We start from the raw sequence: 20,494 nt of genomic DNA, 5'->3' as shown, positions 1-20,494 counted from the left end.
TGAACTGCTCCCGCAGGGTTCCCTTCCATGGGCTGCAGTCCTTCAAGCACAGGCTGCTCCACCATGGGTCTCCCTGCGGGGTCACAAGTCCTGCCAGAAAACCTGCTGCAGCGTGGGCTCCTCTCTCCATAGGGCCACAGGTCCTGCCAGGAGCTTGCTCCAGCGCGGGCTTCCCGCAGGGTCACAGCCTCCTTTGGGCATCCACCTGCTCCAGCATGGGGTCCTCCATGGGCTGCAGGTGGAGATCTGCTCCACCATGGACCAACATGGGCTGCAGGGGGACAGCCTGCCTCACCATGGTCTTCCCAACGGGCTGCAGCAGAATATCTGCTCCAGTGCCTGGAGCACCTCCTCCCCCTCCTTCTTCACTGACCTGGGTTTCTGCAGGCTTGCTTCTCCTACATATTCTCATTCCTCTCTCCAGCTGCAGTTGCTGTTGTGCTGTTTTCTTTTTTCCCTTCTTAAATCTGTTATCCCAGAGATGCTACCACTGTCACTGATGGGCTTGGCCTTAGCCAGCGGCAGGTCCGTCTTGGAGCCGGCTGGCACTGACTCTGTCAGACATGGGGGAAGCTTCTAGCAGCTTCTCACAGAAGCCACCCCTGTAGTCCCCCACTACCAAAACCTTGCCGTGCAAACCCAATACACCTCTGAATGTATGACTTATCATCTGATCCCTTCTCTCCATTTGTTTTCCTTTAGTCCACATGGGTTAGCAAAACACGTACAGTGACTGCCCATCTGCTTCGCCTCTGAGCTGGATGCATCTGCAGCCCTGTCCACCCCTCCTGTTCCCAACCAGCCACTAAAGCCAAATGCTTGCTGCCAGGTTTTGGCTCCCTTACGAGTGTGATTATTCAGCATGTGGTTTCCTTTCACACACATCCTGCACACATCCTCCTGTGGAATTAAACTCAGGCATGCATAGCTGCTCTGATATCTGCCATACTTGGAGCCAAGGAATGCAGTCCTACTTGTCCTGCCATTTTTATAGGCTTCTTTGGAATTAATAAGTTTCTCCATATTCACTGTCACAGGTCCATTGCTCTCCACCAGATCGCAGCCCAGTAATCTTTTAGAGACAAACGCACACTTTCTTGAATATTTTGCTGCATCCTTTCCTCTCTTACAGACAAAAAAAAAAGAATATTTCCAGCCCTCCCCCACCCCTGGACTTCAATATTAGTTATCATCTCTCAAGCTATTTACTTTTTTTCAGAGATAAGGCCAGAGACCCCAAACAACACCATGGCCTCATCAAACTATAAAGTACAAAAGCAAGCGTAGATGGCCAAAAGCACTTTATCATCCTATCAAAGCAATGTGCAAAATGAGAGAGACTGAAGAGCAGCTATTATCTGTATAGTAACTAATGTTAGCAATAAATTCACTTTCCTAGAAACAGTCATATATTTCTATATGTAATACTATATGAAACCAAAGTCTGTCCTAGACTGTTTCCAAGATATCTGGCATTATTCTGCTATCATAACTAGGGGTCCAATCGCAAGCTTTTCATGCTGAGTTGAAGGCATGGAGAATCACAACTACAGACTGAAGAACTTCAAGATGAGCGGACCAGCCCTATCTTCCCTCCTCTTTCTTCCCCCAACACTTGGTTTTCAAAACGATTCGCCCAAAGTACTCTCCCTCATTTGGCAGCTAGTAGGCATTTCACTAACTTCAGCTGAAGATTTGACTCCAAGTGTGGAAAGGTTTCTCCAAATGTGTGGACTCCAGAGAAGGAACGTTATTACCTTGAAAGAAGGCACGAGATGATGCTGGAAAGATGACCTAATCAGAAAGGGAGCTATCTTTCCTTCGTACATAGTCCAGTGACTGGCATGGCATTAAATCAGCAGTAAGGAACAAATCCTTGTTCTATACCACACTAGCAGTGGGTGGCAGGATCAGCGGTCACTTAAACTATCTACTACCCAAGAAAACACAAAGTGGCGCACGTGGCTGCTGTATGTTTACTCACCCAGTGCTTACCAACCATGTCGCTCCTCCACAACTTGCCAACTCTTTTGTGTGTGAAGTTGGCATGGGAATATAAAGAGATCTTTGTTTATGAGACAGGGGGCTGTGGAGGGAAAGGGAGAACAAAGAAGCTTCCTTTAAAGCTATTCTTTAAAGTAACTCCAATAGAATAAAAATAAATAAATAAAACATGGCAAAACAGAAATGCAATTGATGAAGAAAACATAGCCTGTGGGTCAGTACTCCAGCTACCTGCAACATGACTCAAGAACAGCAACACTGTCGAATATATTAAAAAATGGTAACAACAAATTAACACTGCAGCCAACCTAGCTCTGGAATGTCCAACTTAGCAATTTTTAAAGCTCATATATTTCAGTAAAAAACCCACCCAAACCCATACTCTAATTCAAACGTATCTGCTTAATCACTGCATCTTACTGTACAAAGTGCAAGCTAACCACACCGCCATGCTAGCATGGGTGTGGACAGCAAAGATAACAGCCTTCAATCATTATTATTTAGAAACTGCTTCCCCACATCAAATTTCTAGCTAATTCTCTGTGTCTTTTCTTACACATTTCCTTCCCCTCTCCAGACAAGTTACCAAATTTAGAACAGTAGCTGAACCGCCGAGAGAAATGGAGGATATTAAATTGAAATCAAAGAGCAGAATCTCAATCAATCAGTTTCTTATGCCCTTGACAGCATGTGGTATGGATGGCTGTGGAGGAAGAACTGCTTAGCCTGGTGAAAAAGAAGACAGGAACTTGGAGTTTATTTGCATTCCTTCATCTCAAGTTGTGGCTTTTGGGGGCATTGGCTATTCACTTAAGATGCTGAACTCCTTGTTTTGAACTGCCTCTACAGTTTCAGGAAAGAGCATGATATAAAAAGCAGCTGCAAATAAGGTGGTATCAATCTAGCTGACTCAATGAGATGAGAGGATGAAAGGAGGAACAAGAGGAGCACTTTTCAAGAGAGTAATCACACACACACACACACAGATCTCCTTTGGGGTCACAGCACATGCCAATGAATGAGCAAAAACCCCTCCCACTGGATGGGGCAACCCAACAGTGCAAAGCCTGAGGCCATCCTTAGTGAGACTTGCTCGTGCTTTACACTACAGTAAAGCAGCTTTTGAGTACAACAGTGTGGTCACAAGCTGTGTACTAGCAGTCCGTCCTTTTGGGGACCTCAACATCAAACAAGGCACTGGCTGATTTAAGTCACAGAGAACAACTTTGCTTCAAAAAAACTGACCCAAGACTCAACACGTGGTGGGAAGCAAGACCCCTCACTACCTGACACAGCTGCCCACCAAAGAAAGCTCCATCACAAAATCAGACACCATAACACCCTCCTACAAGGGCTGGACTGTGCTGCAATGCAAGGGAGGGCATTTATTTGGGAAATAGCACCACCTGGTGACTCCTGGTACTAAGGGAGAAGGAGACAGTCAACGGGGCTGTACTGAGACAGGAGGAAAGGAGGAAGGAGCACTGGCTAAATTGCTCAAGTGTGTTGGGAACCAAGACCCTGGGTAAGGAGAGAAAGAGGACTGCATGATGGAGTTACAAGAACTAGATGGTGGGACAGAAAGAGATGGAAAGAAGAGTGCCTGAGCACCTTCCCTTGGAAGCACGGGCACCTCGCACTGCCGCTACCAACTTGGGAGCCCTGTGTGACAACGAGTGGTATGAACATAGCAAAGGCAGCTGGAAAGGGATGCCCATATCCCACACATAAACCACTGAATTAATGAACCAAGAAAGGAAAAAGAAAAAACCCACCCAAACCAGCACAGCATCAACAACATTGTACACCGCAGAGGGATTTCTTTTTGGTTCATTTTTAGGACACCTATAGCTGTAGGACTTAGAGTCACTACCATCCAAACAGGAATCATACCTCTAATTGCCTTCTACTGATCACTGAATCATAGGATCCTCCTGACCAAGTCATAACATAGACCAGCAGGTAAACCTACCCTGCCAGATGCCCTGTAAGTGATAAGAAAGTGTATTATTTCACATTCCATGGTATACTCTCCCACCTCTTCAGTCCCAGCACCTCAGTTCACCTTAATGACCTCTCCCCATTACTGGCTTGCTGATTTCCCACCTAAGCACCACCACAGACACTTAAGTATGATCACTTCCATGTTTACCACTTCATTTTTCAGGTGAGAAGGAGAAACGAGAGCCTTGGTTTACCATGGGAAAATTCCTACTGTGGTGCCACAGGTGGGTGGTGGTCACCACTCATCATCCCCCCTGCCAACAAAGCAGGAACCAAGCACAAACAGAACAGATCTCTCCAGCATATGAAACCTCAACAGTGAGGAGCTAAATAAAGCCCTAGTAAAACAAAAAAATTGCAAGTCCTGCTTTAACGCCTGTGCAATTTTACTGACAGCAATACCTGATTTTGGCAACTCAAACAGTCAGAATTTATTTTCTGGACACACTTGGAAGACTTTTTAATATCTGCATGCTGCCATCCTTTTCCTACCCACTCTATCTCAAAATATAAATACACTTACAAAAATCCACTTGATGTACCACTCTTCCCACAGATAAATTGCTATTAAAAATACAGTAAAAATCTGCGTGAAGAATATCTGCTTAGGAATCCTGATAATTGACCCTGAACTTGAAAAATTAAGGTGTAAGTGTAAGGAAGTAACTTACAAGTCACTATATATCACATTGTCAATGATAATAAGTATTGATTGCAGTGGTTGTTATCTCTATGGACCACATGCACACATACCAGCATAACAATCCAGCTAAATATCATTCATCATCATTGTGCAATGCAGTGATCAGAGAAACTAAATTCAACTTTCAGACTAAATACATAAATAACCTGAGGCTTTCATAGTTCAGTAAACATGTTAGGCAACAGCATCCTGACAAATGTTATTTTTGAGTACAGTTTGGCAGCAAAAAATGGGATAAACAATTCTGTGTTATTCTTTCCAAACCAAATTCTTTTTCCAGGTGAACCTTCCCCACATATATTTGTAGCAGCTGAAACTTTCAAAATAATGTTATGACGAGGAGATAATCTTTGACCTGAATTGCTGTTTGACACAAGTTTCTGTTCATAACCCAACACCCTGCCTCTTCCCTTGTCAAATCCTATCATTAGTGGCCATAACTTCAAAATACTTGTTAGTGTCACTAAATGGGGAGGGAAGGAAGGATTTGATATACCTGTCCTCACATAGAAGATATTCAAAATCTTCCAGCCAGTCTGGAATTGATAATCCAATCCAATCCAAACATTATAGTTTCATATTACAGATTGCCTACAAATCTCAAGAAAGTCATTTTCTTTTATTAAATGAAGGCAGTGGCTCTTATGCAGTCAACTATATGCACATCAACTAGGTACAGCATTTGAGGAAATGGCTCTTGGTGTTCAGTCTACTATTTCAGTAATATAAAAGTTGTCCAGCAGTTGCCTAAAAAATTCATGAAAGGGCTGAATTACCTTCAAATTTGCCATCCAAGCTCAGTAAGCAACTCAATTCAATGTTCAGACATTCCACTCCCAATTTGTAACTACCCCACCTGCAACTTATTATTGCATTTCAAACCAAAGAGGAAGAAAAAAAGCCACGTACATTATGAGTGCCAACTGAAACACCAGTCGAAAACTTCAGTCCTGGAGAAAAGAAAGCCTGATCTCTTCTCTCTTGCAGCAACAGGCGACAGAGAGGAAGAAAGCAGAGTTTCAGGGGGCAGCTATATAAAGACATTTCTCCTGGCAAATGGGAACATGCCTCATGGGCCCTGGATCTTTGCTCCAAATTAGCAGAGCCCTAGTACAGGGTATGTCACCTAACAACTCTTCCTTGCCTCTCCACTGGCCAAAGGCAGCCAGACACCAGCAACTTGAGCGGTTCAGGAAACGCCACGTGGGTGGGACAGGGGCTAAGGATTTAGTCCACAGTTTTATTGCCAAAAGCTCTGCCTCTGCTTATCAGTTCCTCTTAGCTGACACAACAACCTGTAAAATCAGCAGTCTCCAATGACCACCAAAGGTCTGAAGTAGTCTCCTTTATCAGCAGCCTAAAGGTTGGCAAGCTGCTAAAGGCACCTTCTTTATGCAGGCTGCCCTTGTAATTTGCCAGCCCACCTGCAGCCTTTGGAAACCTGCCTTCATTAGCCTTCCAGACACATTAACACATGCACCTTCCCCCAAGGCATCAGGGGAAGGGGGGTGAGTTGAGATTTACTGGAATTTGCCATTATTTGTTATCTACAGTTAAATGTAGGTAACACATAGATAATATAGATCTACATGGACATTAAATAGCAACAAGGAGTGGTCTAAAAGCCTTGAAACTGGGGGCTTTCATTTCCTGAATTGACATGCAGGACTGGGAATGGACAATCAGAGGTTTGCATAAACCTAAATCTGTGTTAGAAAATTTTTAACCAAAGGATTACATTTAATTAGCTTAGATTAATGGTGATTTCCTGTTCATTTCACCTACTGCCTGAATCTGAAGTTCTCCCTAATACAGTAAATATCACCGCTTATTTTAAACAGCATCATAGGAAGGACCCAGCTGGTGCTTTCTGCTCTGTCACCCATGCAAGTAAACAGAAGCGATAACAAGCAGCACGGTATAATAAAACCCAGGGCTGAGATTTTTTATCTGTGGATTTACTATGTGCTGCTGTGAACTTACTGAGAGCAAAGCTATCTGCACCAAACAGGCTCATAAATGGAAGAAATCATCAGTGCAAGGTCGTATCCCTTAAGCAGTTGACTTCTTGAATGTTTTCACCTCCTCTTGATTTCAGCAGGAATGAAACTCAGCAGCTCCTGAAGCGGGTACCACTAGCATCAGGGAATTCAACTATTTAGGGAAAAGCCTTTTAAATGGGCAGGAACAGGTTTTGTTGCTGTTACTGTTAAGGCACGGTCCTCTCTCCGCCACAAAAATAACTAGGAAATAAGTATCTAACTTACAACTGACTCACAGAAGAAAGTTTTTATTCACATGGCCAATTTTTCTCATCTTCACTTAGAAATCAGAAACCAGAAATGGTCAAAAGCATACAGACTTTGCAAATCTTCAGCTGAAACACGCTGGGAGCATTTCAAATGGCAATGTTAAACCATGAAGTTTAGTACGTTTAAGGACATCTCCTCAAGGGACAAGAATAGCGGCCTATTGGAAGAGCTGATTTGGTCTTTCCCTCCAAAGCAGGAAGAGACTGAGCCACACAGAGGGTGCTGCGGAGTCCCTCTCAGGACAGGCTGTTTGGGTGCTAAACACGCTTTCTGTGTTGCAGCCTGAGCGCTTGGGGCCGAGTCCAAAGCTCCTGCAGACCCTGGACATGGCAGAACAACAGGCACAGCGATTTTGGATGACATCTCCAGTGGCCCATGAGATCCCACCAGACCTTCCCTTTCAGTTACCAGATCTGCAACAGAGTGTTCTTGACGGATCAAAAGTGGTCCAGCTTAATTTAATGCAATGTAATCAACAATTCTGCAGGTTCACCTGGACAAAAGTGTTTTGAAACATAGATGAAACAATACTAAGTTACAGCTTTAAAAGAAAAAAAGAAAAGTGAAGGCTAAAACCAAGGGAGAGGTGGCAGGATTTTTTCACTGTACCTTATTATTTTGTATGTATTACTCCCTTTGCTGTTTTGCTCTGTGTGGTTTTCTGTTTCCTTATTTACAGCTTCTCTTTCCTTCACTCCTTCTCTGACTTTAACCACCCTGCCGTGTTCCTCATTCCCTCCCACGAGTCCGCCACAATGCTCCTCTAATGCTTTCCGCTGGTCTCTCAGTTTCAGTCCTCCACTTCCTCCTCCATTAGTCTCTTTATCACTTTGTTCCTCCAAATCTCCTCTACACTGACTTTTGCACCCTTTTTTCTACTGGTCATCACTTAAACTATTCCTGAAAAACTTTATAGGCTGTAGGGCTACCACCACTCTCCTTCAGACAAACTTTTTAAAATTGGACTTATTCTATAACTGCCAAAAGTTCATTCTCTTTCTTTCGCCACACCAGCCTAAAGGAGAAGGCAAAGCTGGACATGAAATTCTGCATCAATTTAGTTACCTGGTCAAATAAAGCACCATCCTGAAAACCAAGCAGAGGTAAAACTGAGCTACTTTATCTGCTTTTAATGTTAAACAACAGGAATCACTCAAGAGCTGTGTTATCTCAAATAATTAATTTACATAAACTTTTTATCTTTGTCCTCCACACAGGACTGCATTCAGTTCTATATTAAGTATACACTGAGCTTTAAGCTTGGGATTCAATTTAGCCTGTACCCTGATACACTGCTGAAGAGGGATTACCCCAATGCTTAGAATTAAATATGTACTTAAAGGGGTTTCAGTAACATAATCTTGAATCAGCATTTATGTTACCTGGTTTTATACAACTGCCATTTTTGTCACATAAATTGTGCTCCAACTGTCTGTCTGATGCCTAGGCATGTATTTATTCTTTTCAAGTGCACCCCACAGGAAAAAAAAATAAAGAAAAATATCCAAGGCAGGGTGGGGAGGTGGGAAATATTAATGAACAGAACAATTGACTCTGAAGACTATTCACACAAACTACACTCTGCTGCTGGAGTCATAACAGTTGAAGACATTGTTTAATTCCTTCGTTGACATTCAAGCAAACTAAGACAAAAACAAAGTCCAACTTTCCTTGAATTTTCCACAAGACCGATATCATCCAAAAAAAGAAAAATGCTGACTTAAGCGATAACATAAGAAAACACCTTTTTTGTAGCACACTCAAGAACTGAATAGCCTAAAAGTAAGACTGTCTGCATAGTATTGCAAAGGTTGAAGTCAGCATGGATTATGCACCATGAAGGACTTCTGGCCTAAATGTGGTTGAAAGCTTCCTGTTCATATCACCTTTAACAAGATATATCACCAAGTGTTCATTTTATGACTCTTAAAATAGACCCACTTACATTTAGTATGCTATAAGGAAAAAAAAAAGAAAAAAAGAGAAGAAAAAGAGATAATGGACTTCCTATCCAATAAAGAGAATCTGTTCTTTCTCATTGCCTAAATCCCTCCAGGAATTAACCAACCACCAGATTTACCCAGTCACAAAGTGGAAGTGTGCCTTTACAGACTGGTAGTGGTGTGTGTCAGTCAGTGAGAGGCTTTTTTTTATATTAACAAAGACTGTCTTAAGCAAATGTAGTATTTGCTTCCACAGATGGCAGAAGCTGCTTGAGATTAAAACTGTGACTGTGCATGGACAAACACCTCAAATTTTTCAGTTTTAATATGCTTCTAGCTCCTAAACTACTAACCATAGAGATGATGTGCTTTCTCTCCCTTAAATCAAATAGTTAAAAACAAATTAAAGACCTCGGAGCCAAGCTGAGCCTTGGTGTGACTCCACACCGCATTCAAGGGAGTCCTCTCAGGGATGCTTTCACATCACTCTTTGGGAAGCCTGGTGATCCTTACTACAGCTTCTCTGCATTGGCACCCACTAGACGTTGACCGAATACCTAAGGATTCCTCTTCTGCCACTGAATCCCCAGCATCAGCGTCACAAGCAAAAAATCAGTACATCTGGAAAATACACGCAACAGCAATCCTGGAGACAAGGTACCAGCTACTGATTACAAGCATAAGATAGAGAAAGTTAAAGCTACGCCAATGCCTGCTGTATCTCATGGGTCACCAGCGAGCATGGGAGGACATGTAAATGACTTGAGGTATGTCCCACCAGTCTGGAGCACAGCTCTGCTGATGAACCATTAGATCTTGTCAACACCTATTAAGCTTTGTTTGCTGCAGAATTAAACGGACAAAAAACCTGTTATTTTTTCAAAATTATACCCATTTTAGGAACCTCTTTAACTCACTTGACTCTATAAACAGGCTTTAAAGTAGAGGAAAATCTGCACCAGAGAGTCCCTAGCTGTAGGTGAATTCCTGCAAGAGGCTGATATTTACCATTTTGTAAGATTGCTCTTACAGTTTTTTTATAGTCCCCTGCAGTTGTGCACAGCAGAGGCTGACCGGTCCAACCGGGACACCCGATGACGCCTGCAGCATCCTGTCGCTCTGCTGACAAAGGAAGAAACAATAACTCGGGAACACGAAGTATTTAGTAGCTGGATTTATTGCACATGTACTTCCACATGTTGCCCAAATAAGAACTTGCTGTGTCCAAAACAAAAAGTGCAAAACCGTAACTGCTCTACCCTCTCCTCCAAGAAACATAAAAACCACACACTAACTAGCATTTATGTTTAAAAATAGCCAGGCAAAAATAAAAAGCGTTTGTTCCACTGCCTGTTGTTCAGCTTTCACAAGCAGCCCTGCAAGGCTGGAGACTAAATCAGACCACTGGCATTTGCTTACACAGGGCTGTGCTCCAAGCTGGCCTCCCATCCATCTCTGCTGGTAACTCTCTAAAGCTTGGATTTGTCTTCTTACAGTGGTGTTCAAAACTGTGTGTGTTCACGGGAGGGGTGTATGAGATGTTTCAGAAGAAAATTGAAACATGTCGCTTCCCTGGTGTATTACAAGTCGAGATGGAATTTTAAAAATTTCCATTCACCTTGACCCATACACTATTGCCCAGTCTCTACAAGGTAGGTAGAGAGAAGAAAAACATCTCCATGAGAATAAAACCATCTTTTATTCTCATTTACTTCAGGAGTCCATGCCCCATGCCAGTTCTCACACACCTTCTGGTGAGGGGCTACAGAGTTACATTTACACAAGCGTATGCTGCGAATGTGAGTTAGTGGGGGGCATGACAAGCCCCAACAAGGAGCAGAGCAATGCAGGCTTGTTCTGCCCTGTCCAAAAAGCGTGGGATGATCTAACCCATCGGTGTGATTAGCACTGGATGGAGGTAGGATTTTTTTTAATATTTTATAATGCAGCCAAGTATCCGAAGGAAGTGGACGGGAAAAAATAAACCAGCTTAAATCTGCTGTAAAGGTTAGTAGGCTAAGCATTTAGAAATACCAGGCCATATAAACTAGAAGGAAAAGACCAGGCTGCATGCTAGCTCGTAGTAGCTTTCAAATGGAAAGCCCATCAGAGCAAGAAACTCCAGGAGAGATCAGAAGTGGCAAGCGCTCCTTTTCCTCCTCTCCCAGCAGGCAGGGCCACTGCCCAAGGACGAGCTGTTCCCACCTGCGTCTTGTGCCACCCCTGCAGAAAGCTCCAGGGATGCCAGCGCAACCCACAACCAAGAGCTTCAGCCATGCCCGAGGTGGACTGCATGCTACAGCCCCCCCCGTGTCAGCTGCCACGGATATGGCTCACCCAAAGGGCTGCAGAGTTGGTGGGGAGCAGCTGGAGCCACGATCCAGAGTAGGAAGCACTCGGCATCCACGGCACGGGCAAAGAAACCGAGGAACAGAAGAGGGAACAGATACTTCTTGAACTGACACGCACTGCCAGCTCTGGAGACAGCAAATGGTCATTGCCCTGAAAAGGAGATCTCTGGTGCTTCCAGCTTTACAGATGAGCTCTGTAAAAGAATGAGGTCAACCCAGAGAAAGACTGAAATGCCCGATGGACGCGCTACCTAATTTAGCCAGGGCAAATCCATTTGCTCCCTTAGATGGCAGGACCCAGTAGACCAGACCAGATGAACCCACCCAGCTTCCTACCACCTTGCCTGACCCTTTTGGGGGTACCTCTGGGTATCCATCCATCCATGTGTTGGGTATTCAGCTGGTCCAGAAGCAGCTTGAGGAAAACCATGAGCAGAGGAAGCCCCAAACCTCCAGATGGAGGCAGAGACTATGGCAAGGCAGTCAAACTACAGCCCCCCCATCAACAGAGGTTGATGAGCCAATGAAGCTGAGGAGAAACAAGTTGCCCTGCTCTCAACAGCTTCTTTTCTGCGGCAGCACCTGAACCCTGGAGAAGGTGGGGTCAACACTGCAAACCTGCTAAAGCCAGCTATGTTCCATTTCAACACACCCCTCTGTCTTCCCCCTCAAAACCAATGTGTAGGTAACAAAGAAAATGGTGCCCGCCCTGATCTCATCTGGACAGGGACACAGCCAGGAGATACATGATCAACAACAGTCCCTGGAGGGTCTGACAGCCCTGGAGACTGGGCAAATGGCATTTGGAAGAAGGAGCCTAAGTGAGGCAAAAGAAAAGGTGGGAGTGGAGCTGTGGCTCCAGCCTCCCTCTAAATGCTTCTCTCAACAAAGAGTTAGCTTGAGAAATTTTAGAAAGAATATGTCTATCTGGTCTGTACACTTGCAGTCTGCAGCACCCACACACCCAGCTCAGGCACAACCCAACACTAGCAAAATTTACCAGCACTGTAATTTATAAACACTACCATATGCAAAAGCCCTGCAGGTTCAGAAGTCTTTGCTCATGACCAGCTCAGCTAATGCCTATTTTGCCACTTCCTCAAACTGCACCCTAACTGCTACACACCCCATCAATAAGGCAAATTACCACCTTAAAAACCAGTCATACCATCAACCAGAGTCTCAGGAAACATACTTGAAATGTAAATTTAAAAATGGCCTTTTAACATGGCTTGACTTAAGCCAATTAAAAGGAATTGCCTGATGAGAATGAGAGGGTTTTTCTTTTCCCCACACATTTCTTGCATGCAGAGTTTCTGGTTGCTTCACATAGTCTGCCTCAGCACTACTTCACTGAGTAGGGCTAAAACTGCATTCATCCAAGTTAAAAAAAAAAAAAAAGTCTATTACCAATTCAACATCCCTATTTTGGTAGAAAGAATGAATTTACTTTTTCCTCAAAATTACTGTAAAACAAGAAGTTTCACAAATTTTCAGCCAATACTAAGAAAGAGGGACTGAAGCAAGGCGCGGGGGAAACCTAAAAAACCCCAATTGGTAACACTATAAACAAAATAGATAAATACAATCTGAGAGACAGTAAAACTACAGCCTGCATATGATTTCTGGGTGATAGCCATAGCATGGTCTCATTCAACAAGCAAGTTACAAGCAGTGCCTGGTTATCAGCAGATCGGAGCCAATCACACGCAGCAACAGGCACTAGGCACCGGGTATTCTTTTGCTGTCCAGTTGAGTAGTAGTAACAAACTTCCCCTTCAGAGGCAATGCAGCTACTGAAAGTAAAACCTGCTTCGAGTCCTGCCTTCTGCTGCTTCAGAATTCCAGTTTGGTTGTGCTGCTGGAAATGAAAGTAGAATGTGGCCTCCACAGTCATCTTTTCCTAGCATGATGTTCCAGTCATAACGCAGTCTGCTCACTCTCCTAAGCAATCCCAAAACTTTTGGAAGATATGAGTAAATAAAAAAATTTTTGTAGATACATCAGGAAAGCAGTAAGGGCAAGGTGAATATGAAATCCTGAACTCTGTTAAATTCTGATAAATTGTTTATCTACATGTATTTTATAAATTAATAGGAAAAGGTTAGTTTAGGCTTCTGAACACACGTTTATTGATACAAGAGAAAAGGCATTTCTCACTTTGTATGTAACTGGATTTTTATGCAATATTTTCCAAAAAAAACACAAAATCACCTGTCCAGTCTCCTTCAGTAGACTGTTCTTTCGAATGGCAAAGCAGGGCAATGGAGTATGGAAGTGCTATGCGCACACATTAAGTGCAAACTTCAGAGTATTCTTCACCAAGAATACAAAAAAAACCCTTTCCCAAGGAAATGAGGCATATGTAGTCATGCCAGCTGTGAGTCTGGCTGGCTGCCTTTCAGTTCCCTGTGGACTTAAAGTCATTGTCCAGTTTTACATGTGATTTTATGTTTCACTACAATGCAAAGAGGTAAGTGGCTAGGAGAGACACACAAATGAGGGCTCCATTGAATGAAAGACTGCAACGATGAGCACTTCACACCAGTGACTCCACAAGACATACAGCCATGCAAAGTCATGACACAAAAACGTCTCATGATAGCTACTTGTTTACATAATAAAACATGAATGAATAAGTAGATGATGATAAACCATTAACATGGGGGAAAAAAATATCACTTGTCAGCCTCTGTTGTTCTCTCTCTTCTCTCAGATGGATATTTTGTGGACAAAATTTTAGAAAGCATACGTTTATTGCATCAGTACAATTTTCTTCTTTTCACGACCACCTTTGCTGTCTGCACTACTTCGGTCCCTCTTGTTCTATTTTAGGTTACAGCACTGCAGCTGTTGATGCATTCACAGCTTCTGCACCTGTGTATCATTACTGTCTTCAGTAGGATGCTCATCTGAACATGTAGACCCCCTTGCACATACCTAGTGAGAAGAAAGATCCTTAACTGGTACAACCCTTCGAGGGCTGCATTTTTGTTTTTAATAGCAGTGCTCCTATTTGGGTTGGGACATCCAGGCACTAAGAGCATTAATAATGACAAACATTTTAGAGACAAAAGAGAAATAAAATTGTTGTCTTTCATAAACACCAACACAAACTAAAAGAGTCTCAGTTATATGTGTTCAGTAAAATAACTACTTAGAAAAGAAGAGTGAGTACTTCAGCTTTGCACTGAAAGGCCTGACGCATGCATATGCTCTGCTACAGGAATTTGTTCTCCATCCAGCAGAACCCAGAGCTTTATATTACCATGACATGCAGATAAGAAAATCAGAGATATATTCCCCTTGAGAAAACTATTATCATACTCCCAATTACTCTGAATATCAAACAATTCTGAGCTCAATTCCACAGCCTGCACATGCAGACGCTGCACACAGAGGTGCATGACATGCAAGGTAATAAACTGTTCTCCATACCTAGCGACTGGGATTCAGTTGTGGAGAAACTCCTGAGGAAACCTCCTTCTCCACAGAGGAAACGTCACTCCTTCTGCCAATGTAGGCTTACCAACTTCAGACAGTATTTTCAGACTACATGCTAGCAGAATGCATGCCAACAACTGACTTCTTACAAGCAAGAAAATGGAAACACAAACAGCAGGGTGAAGAAAAGAAGTCTCAGGCAAGGAAGATGTTGGCACTATGTTTGAGAAAAACTTTCTACAGTAAGAGCAGTTAAGCTCTGGGACATTGTGGTGGGTTGACCCTGGCTGGACGCCAGGTGCCCACCAAAGCTGTTCTATCACTCCCCCTCCTCAGCTGGACAGGGGAGAAAAAAAATATAACAAAGCTGGACAGGAAAGATCATTCACCAATTACCGTCACGGGCAAAACAGACTCAGTTTGGGGAAAATTAACTCAATTTATTACAAATCAACCAGAGTAGCATAATGAGAAATAAAACCAAATCTCAGACCACCTTCCCTCCACCCCTCCCTTCTTCCCAAGCACAACTTCACTCCCGGATTCTCTACCAACTCCCCCCAGCGGCACAGGGGGATGGGGAATGGGGTTTACTGTCAGCGCATCACACGTTATTTTCTGCCGCTTCATCCTCCTCAGAGGGAGGACTCCTCACTCTTCCACTGCTCCAGCGTGGGGTCCCTCCCACAGGAGACAGTCCTCCACAAACTTCTCCAACGTGGGTCCTTCCCACGGGCTGCAGTTCTTCACAAAGTGCTCCAGCATGGGTCCCTTCCACGGCATGCAGTCCTTCAGGAGCACACTGCCCCAGCATGGGTCCCCCATGGGATCACAAGTCCTGCCAGAAAACCTGCTCCAGCATGGCCTCCTCTCTCCACAGATCCACAGGTCCTGCCAGGAGCCTGCTCCAGTGCGGGGTTCCCACAGGGTCACAGCCTCCTTCAAGAACCCACCTGCTCCGGCACAGGGTCCTCTACATGCTGCAGGTGGAGATCTGCTCCACCATGGACCTCCGTGGGCTGCAGGGGGACAGCCTGCCTCACCAGGGTCTTCCCCACGGGCTGCAGGGGAATCTCTGCTCCAGCGCCTGGAGCACCTCCTCCCCCTCCTTCTTCACTGACCTGGGGGTCTGCAGGGTTGTTTCTCTCACATGTTCTCACTCCTCTCTCCAGCTGCCATTTTCCCTCTGTCCCAACTTTTTTTTCCCTTCTTAAAAATGTTATCACAGAGGCATTACCACTATTGCTGATGGGCTCGGCCTTGGCCAGCGGCAGATCCATCTTAAAGCCGGCTGGTATAGGCTCTCTTGAACACAGGGGAAGCTTCCAGCAGCTTCTTACAGAAGCCACCCCTATAACGCACCTCACCCCCCCCACCCCCACCACCAAAACCTTGCCACACAAAGCCAATACAGACATAACCCTGGGAGAACATAAACCTTCATCATGAGTTTTTTAGGAACAGGCGAGACAAATGTACGTCAGGAAAGTTCTAAGAGGAGCTTTAGGGCCAAGGGATGACCTCTGAGCCTCTTTCAATCCTAACTCCTTTAGTCCTGTGATTAACAGTCACAACATAAAAATGTAATAAACAAAAACAAAAGGAAAAGATTAATGGAGGTCACTTTAGATGGTAGTTAGCAAGCCACCCCCCAAAGCCTCTCTGAAATGGCTGTCAAAGTTTCCTCAGGAAGTGACAAAGACAAGAAACTTTTGCCTTAGTCCTAAACCTGCCAATCTCTTCTGCGGTTGCCACACACAATTATGTCAGGACTTGGCAGAGAGCTGTAAATCGCTCCTCCAGCCTGCATAAAGAAAACGTTGGGAGCCAAGGCACATGGCACTCAGTAGCCACAGCCAGATTAGGAAACCTGGCAGTTGCACGCCTGGCCACATTTCAGCACTGAAGTATGGCTCAGGAACACACCAGCCCCCTCCGCCCCTCTCTTTCACCCCCTCAAGAGGGTGCCCACTCAGGACAGAAACACTGCACAAGTCAAATGGGAGCTACACTTCATTTCACCACATAAACCGAGCTGCCGCTAAAACTTGCTCAGCCCCAGAAGTAGGTGGCCTCCAACACAGGGACAACTGCTATGAACAAACAACAGACCAGACCCAGAGACCAGCAAGAGTTTGGGGTGAAAAGAGCAGATGCTCAAGAGTTTGTACTTACGAAGACCAACACGTTCTCCGTGCAGATACCTCGCTGCCCATAACTTACTGGGGGAAGTAGTTTAGGAGCAGGCTTGAGGCCACTTGCATGGCAACATACTCAAGAGAGCTATTAAAATTGTGCCTCCGTAGCTCTTACACCTAAGGCTGTGAGGCCCTGAACAATTAGGCAGGCATCCCATTCCTGCCAGCCCACCAGCAAGCTGGAATGATCTCTCCTCAAAGAGCACTGCCTTCTCAAATTCATGAATAACAAAGCCCTGCCATCAACAAAGCCTGCCTTCCAAACTGACTCACAGGGAGACTTGAGCTGCTCCAGATTTCCTCTCTGTTCTCTTTCTGGTGTCTCCTCCAACACCCACAAACCCCACAACCATCCCCCTGTTGTGCACTACTCCAGGATGCTCCAAATTGCTCCCGTCACACCCACAGAGAGTTTTAAGAACACCAATATACTCTGGAGGAGGAGAAGGAAGTGAAAGGCAGATACCCAAATCCCAGATTTGTTAGATTTATGCTACAAATTACCGGCCAGCTTCCCTCCTAGCAATGTGGGGTTACATCCAGGAGCGGATAACTGATTCCCCATCTCTTCTGCAATGGCTCCAGGCCAAACACTGGGCCTGGAGTACTGCACTAGCTTAATAGGGCTGGCAGCATGGAGCACAGCTCTTGTTTCTCTATTCCCCTCCCTCCTCACCCTCCCACCTGGACCCTCTACAGCCAAGTAGGGCTTCAGGGCTTGTGGAGAAGCTGGCTTTGCAAACGTTGTGCCAGCTGCAATTTTTCCTCATTGGAGAATTCTGAGCTGGCAGAAAGAGCCCAAGCCCAGGCCCTTTGCACAGCTGAGGGCCATTGACCATCATTGATCCTCCTGTCTGATTTGGAGGTGCAGCCTAGGGCTTTGTCCAGAAGTGGGACAGGGCAAGGGATACAGGTTTACAAACTGATTTTATCCCTATTTATAACAAGGATTGGAACTCATCTTGGGACTTGGACACGCCAGACTTGGCTGATTATCAGGGAATCTACTAGATACAATACAGATTAACCTACCAGGTCCAGGACCTACCGAAAAGGCAACTTGTCAAGATTCCTTTTGGTAGGTCTGAAAACTTATTTTTGAGTTGCCATCTAGCTTTCAAGCAGATCAGAAGATTAATGCCTGCACTTGTTGACCCAGACCATTATGGAGTTTCTCTGTTCTGGAAATCTGTCTGAACTTACAGAGGGGATTCATCATACAAGGGATTCCTCTCTTTTGGGAAAACAGTGTCAACCTGCATGGTAAATGAGGTGTCTGTGATCAGAAGTAGATGGTTTTCTAGGATTACACCCTATTAAAACTCAGGAAGGAACATCTCACTAACTACTAAGCAACTAAAACTACACTTACATCTTCCTATGTCTTCCCACTGGCACCCTATCATTTTAATGAATCTACAGAGTAATTGCATACTCCTAGTAACACAGAGCTGCTTTATAGGTTTCTTTTCCTGTCTTAAAAGAAGTAAACAATTGCCTTGCAAAACCTCCAGTATGTTTTAATGTTACAAAACAGCAACAGCAATAAATAATGGGCAAGAGGAATGTCATTCCACAAGACACTTCATCTCTATAAGATGACAGGGCTTTCTGCTGGGAAAGAAAAAAAATACAGACACATCCACATATTCTACCACAGACTCCTCACGTTTGTATAAACCACACTTATTTTGTCTCTGTGCCATTTTAAAAGTTGAAGGCAAGAATTCTAACTGAGAAAGGAGGAACGGTCACTGCCAAATACTTTGGGTTGAACTCTCCAGCGCCCTGGTGCTTATTCCAGGGCAAGGTACCCACTCCTGCTGGCCTAAGTGTCAACAGAAATTGGAAAGAACTGGAGTGTCTCTGTTTTTTACATGTTCAACTCACTTGTACTGCATGAAAGGGAATTTACTCTAGAACGCCTTCATTCATGCAGCTTTTCTGAATGTTTACGGAGATACGGAGCTAAAAGCAGCCCAACTCACACCCGGTAATTTGAGATGTTTGATTTTTTAAAAAAAAAAAACACAAAACAAAAGCCCAAGCAGTGATGCTCTGCTCATCGCTGTGCAGAGAGATGGCTCTGTTCTCCCAGCGGCGTTTGTAACAACTCGGCGAGCGCGTTTCGCTGCGAAGTTCCCTGCGTGCAGGTCAGAGTGGGGGCTGGCCGAGACAAACTGCAAAGCTAAGCACATTGCTACTCCAAATGTGAAACGCGCACACGGGCTCGCCCAAAAGCAAAAGGAGAAAAAGCAACGGCAGAAAGGACGTTCCTGTACGGAGCCGAGCAAAAGCAGCTCTGAATGGGCCCAGGCGAGCAGCTAAACAAAGCGCCGACACCCCACCTCGGTGACAAGGGGCCGAGGCGTCCGGCAGAAGCGGGTGGCCGTCCGAAATAACCTCTCGGGGCGGGCTGCGCGCTGCCGCCCTCCTCGGCTTCACCTCCCACCATCGCCGCGGGGGCTCGGAGAAGCCCGACCTGCGGCTGACAGGACCTCACAGCCTGCCGCGGGGACGGCGGGCAGCGCAGCCCTCCCGGACGCCCTTCGGGGCTCCGGCACCGGAGGGAGACCCGCCGCCGGCGAGAGCCGGCTGGGGCCGGCTTGCGGCGGCCCCCGCCCGGGAAGCGCTGGGGAGGCGACCCCAAAGAGAGCCCCGAGCCCGCCCCCCGAGCCCGAGCCCACTACGCCCTTCTCACTTTTCCAGAGTTCAGAAACAAGACAAAAGCAAAACCAGAGCCGCCCCCCCCGCCGGCCGGTGCGCGGCTGCCAACTCTCGGCGTGAAGAGATTCACCGCGGGCGAGCCCCCCCGCCCGGGACCGGGAGACGCTGCGCCCCTCCGGGGCGGGGGGGGGGGGGGGGGGGGTGCGTGTGTGTGGAAGCGTCCCGGTTTTCAGCGAGCACCCCACCTCCCTCAGCCCCCAGCTGCGGGGCGGGAAGGAAAGGAGGGAAGCGACCCCCCACGCACACCGGTCCCCTCTACTCACTCCAAGCAGACACACTTTCAGCTCGCGTATCGCCATCATCTGCCCGGGGCCTGGCCGCTCCACATCCCCCGGCGCGCCGCCGCCACCGCCGCCGCCGCTCCGCACTGCCCCGCCGCGGCGCGGCACAGCCCCCGCCGGGGCCGCCCCCCCCCTTCCCTCCCCCGCCTCGGTCACATGCGCGCGGTCCCCGCCCCGCCCGCCGGCTCCCGGGCGTCGCAGGTCCCGTCTGCGAGAGGCCTGGGGCGGGCGGGGACGGCTTCGCGGCGGGAGAAGCGGCTCCGCTCGGCGCCGCGGCCTGGAGCGGGGCGGGAGCGCGCGAGCACTGACTGTCGTGAGAACGCCCATAGGCGAGAGCCCGCTCCGCTCGCGCACCCTCCCTCTGACTGGTTTCCTTAGCCTGACAACCCCCCCCCCCCCCGCGCGGGAAACGCTTAGGAGAGTGACTGCCCTTCTGCCCAATGCGGGCGGCGGAGGCCCGGGGTCGGTGAGAGCGGGCGAGCTCGGGGGAGGGCAGTTGGGCTGAGCGCTCCGCTGCAGCTGGCGTC

The 20,494-nt window shown here is 46.3% G+C and overlaps 1 protein-coding gene across 2 annotated transcripts in view; it reads right to left on the bottom strand.

The window, feature by feature from the left end:
- The window catches only part of RAB31 (RAB31, member RAS oncogene family), a 69,764-nt gene extending 49,697 nt beyond the window's left edge, over window positions 1–20,067 (bottom strand). For both annotated transcript variants that reach the window (XR_007509749.1, XM_049830265.1), the window contains exon 1: window positions 19,950–20,067. Coding sequence is in view for 1 of the 2 variants with exons in the window: in XM_049830265.1 (XP_049686222.1) it covers window positions 19,950–19,988 (39 nt within the window). In the remaining variant the exon portion in view is untranslated. The remainder of the gene's footprint in view (window positions 1–19,949) is intronic.
- Between the last annotated feature and the right edge of the window lie 427 nt (window positions 20,068–20,494).

The sequence above is a fragment of the Accipiter gentilis genome, chromosome 27 (assembly GCF_929443795.1).
Source record: "Accipiter gentilis chromosome 27, bAccGen1.1, whole genome shotgun sequence".
NCBI lineage: Eukaryota > Metazoa > Chordata > Aves > Accipitriformes > Accipitridae > Astur > Astur gentilis.
This window is presented reverse-complemented; position numbering and strand designations above follow the sequence as displayed.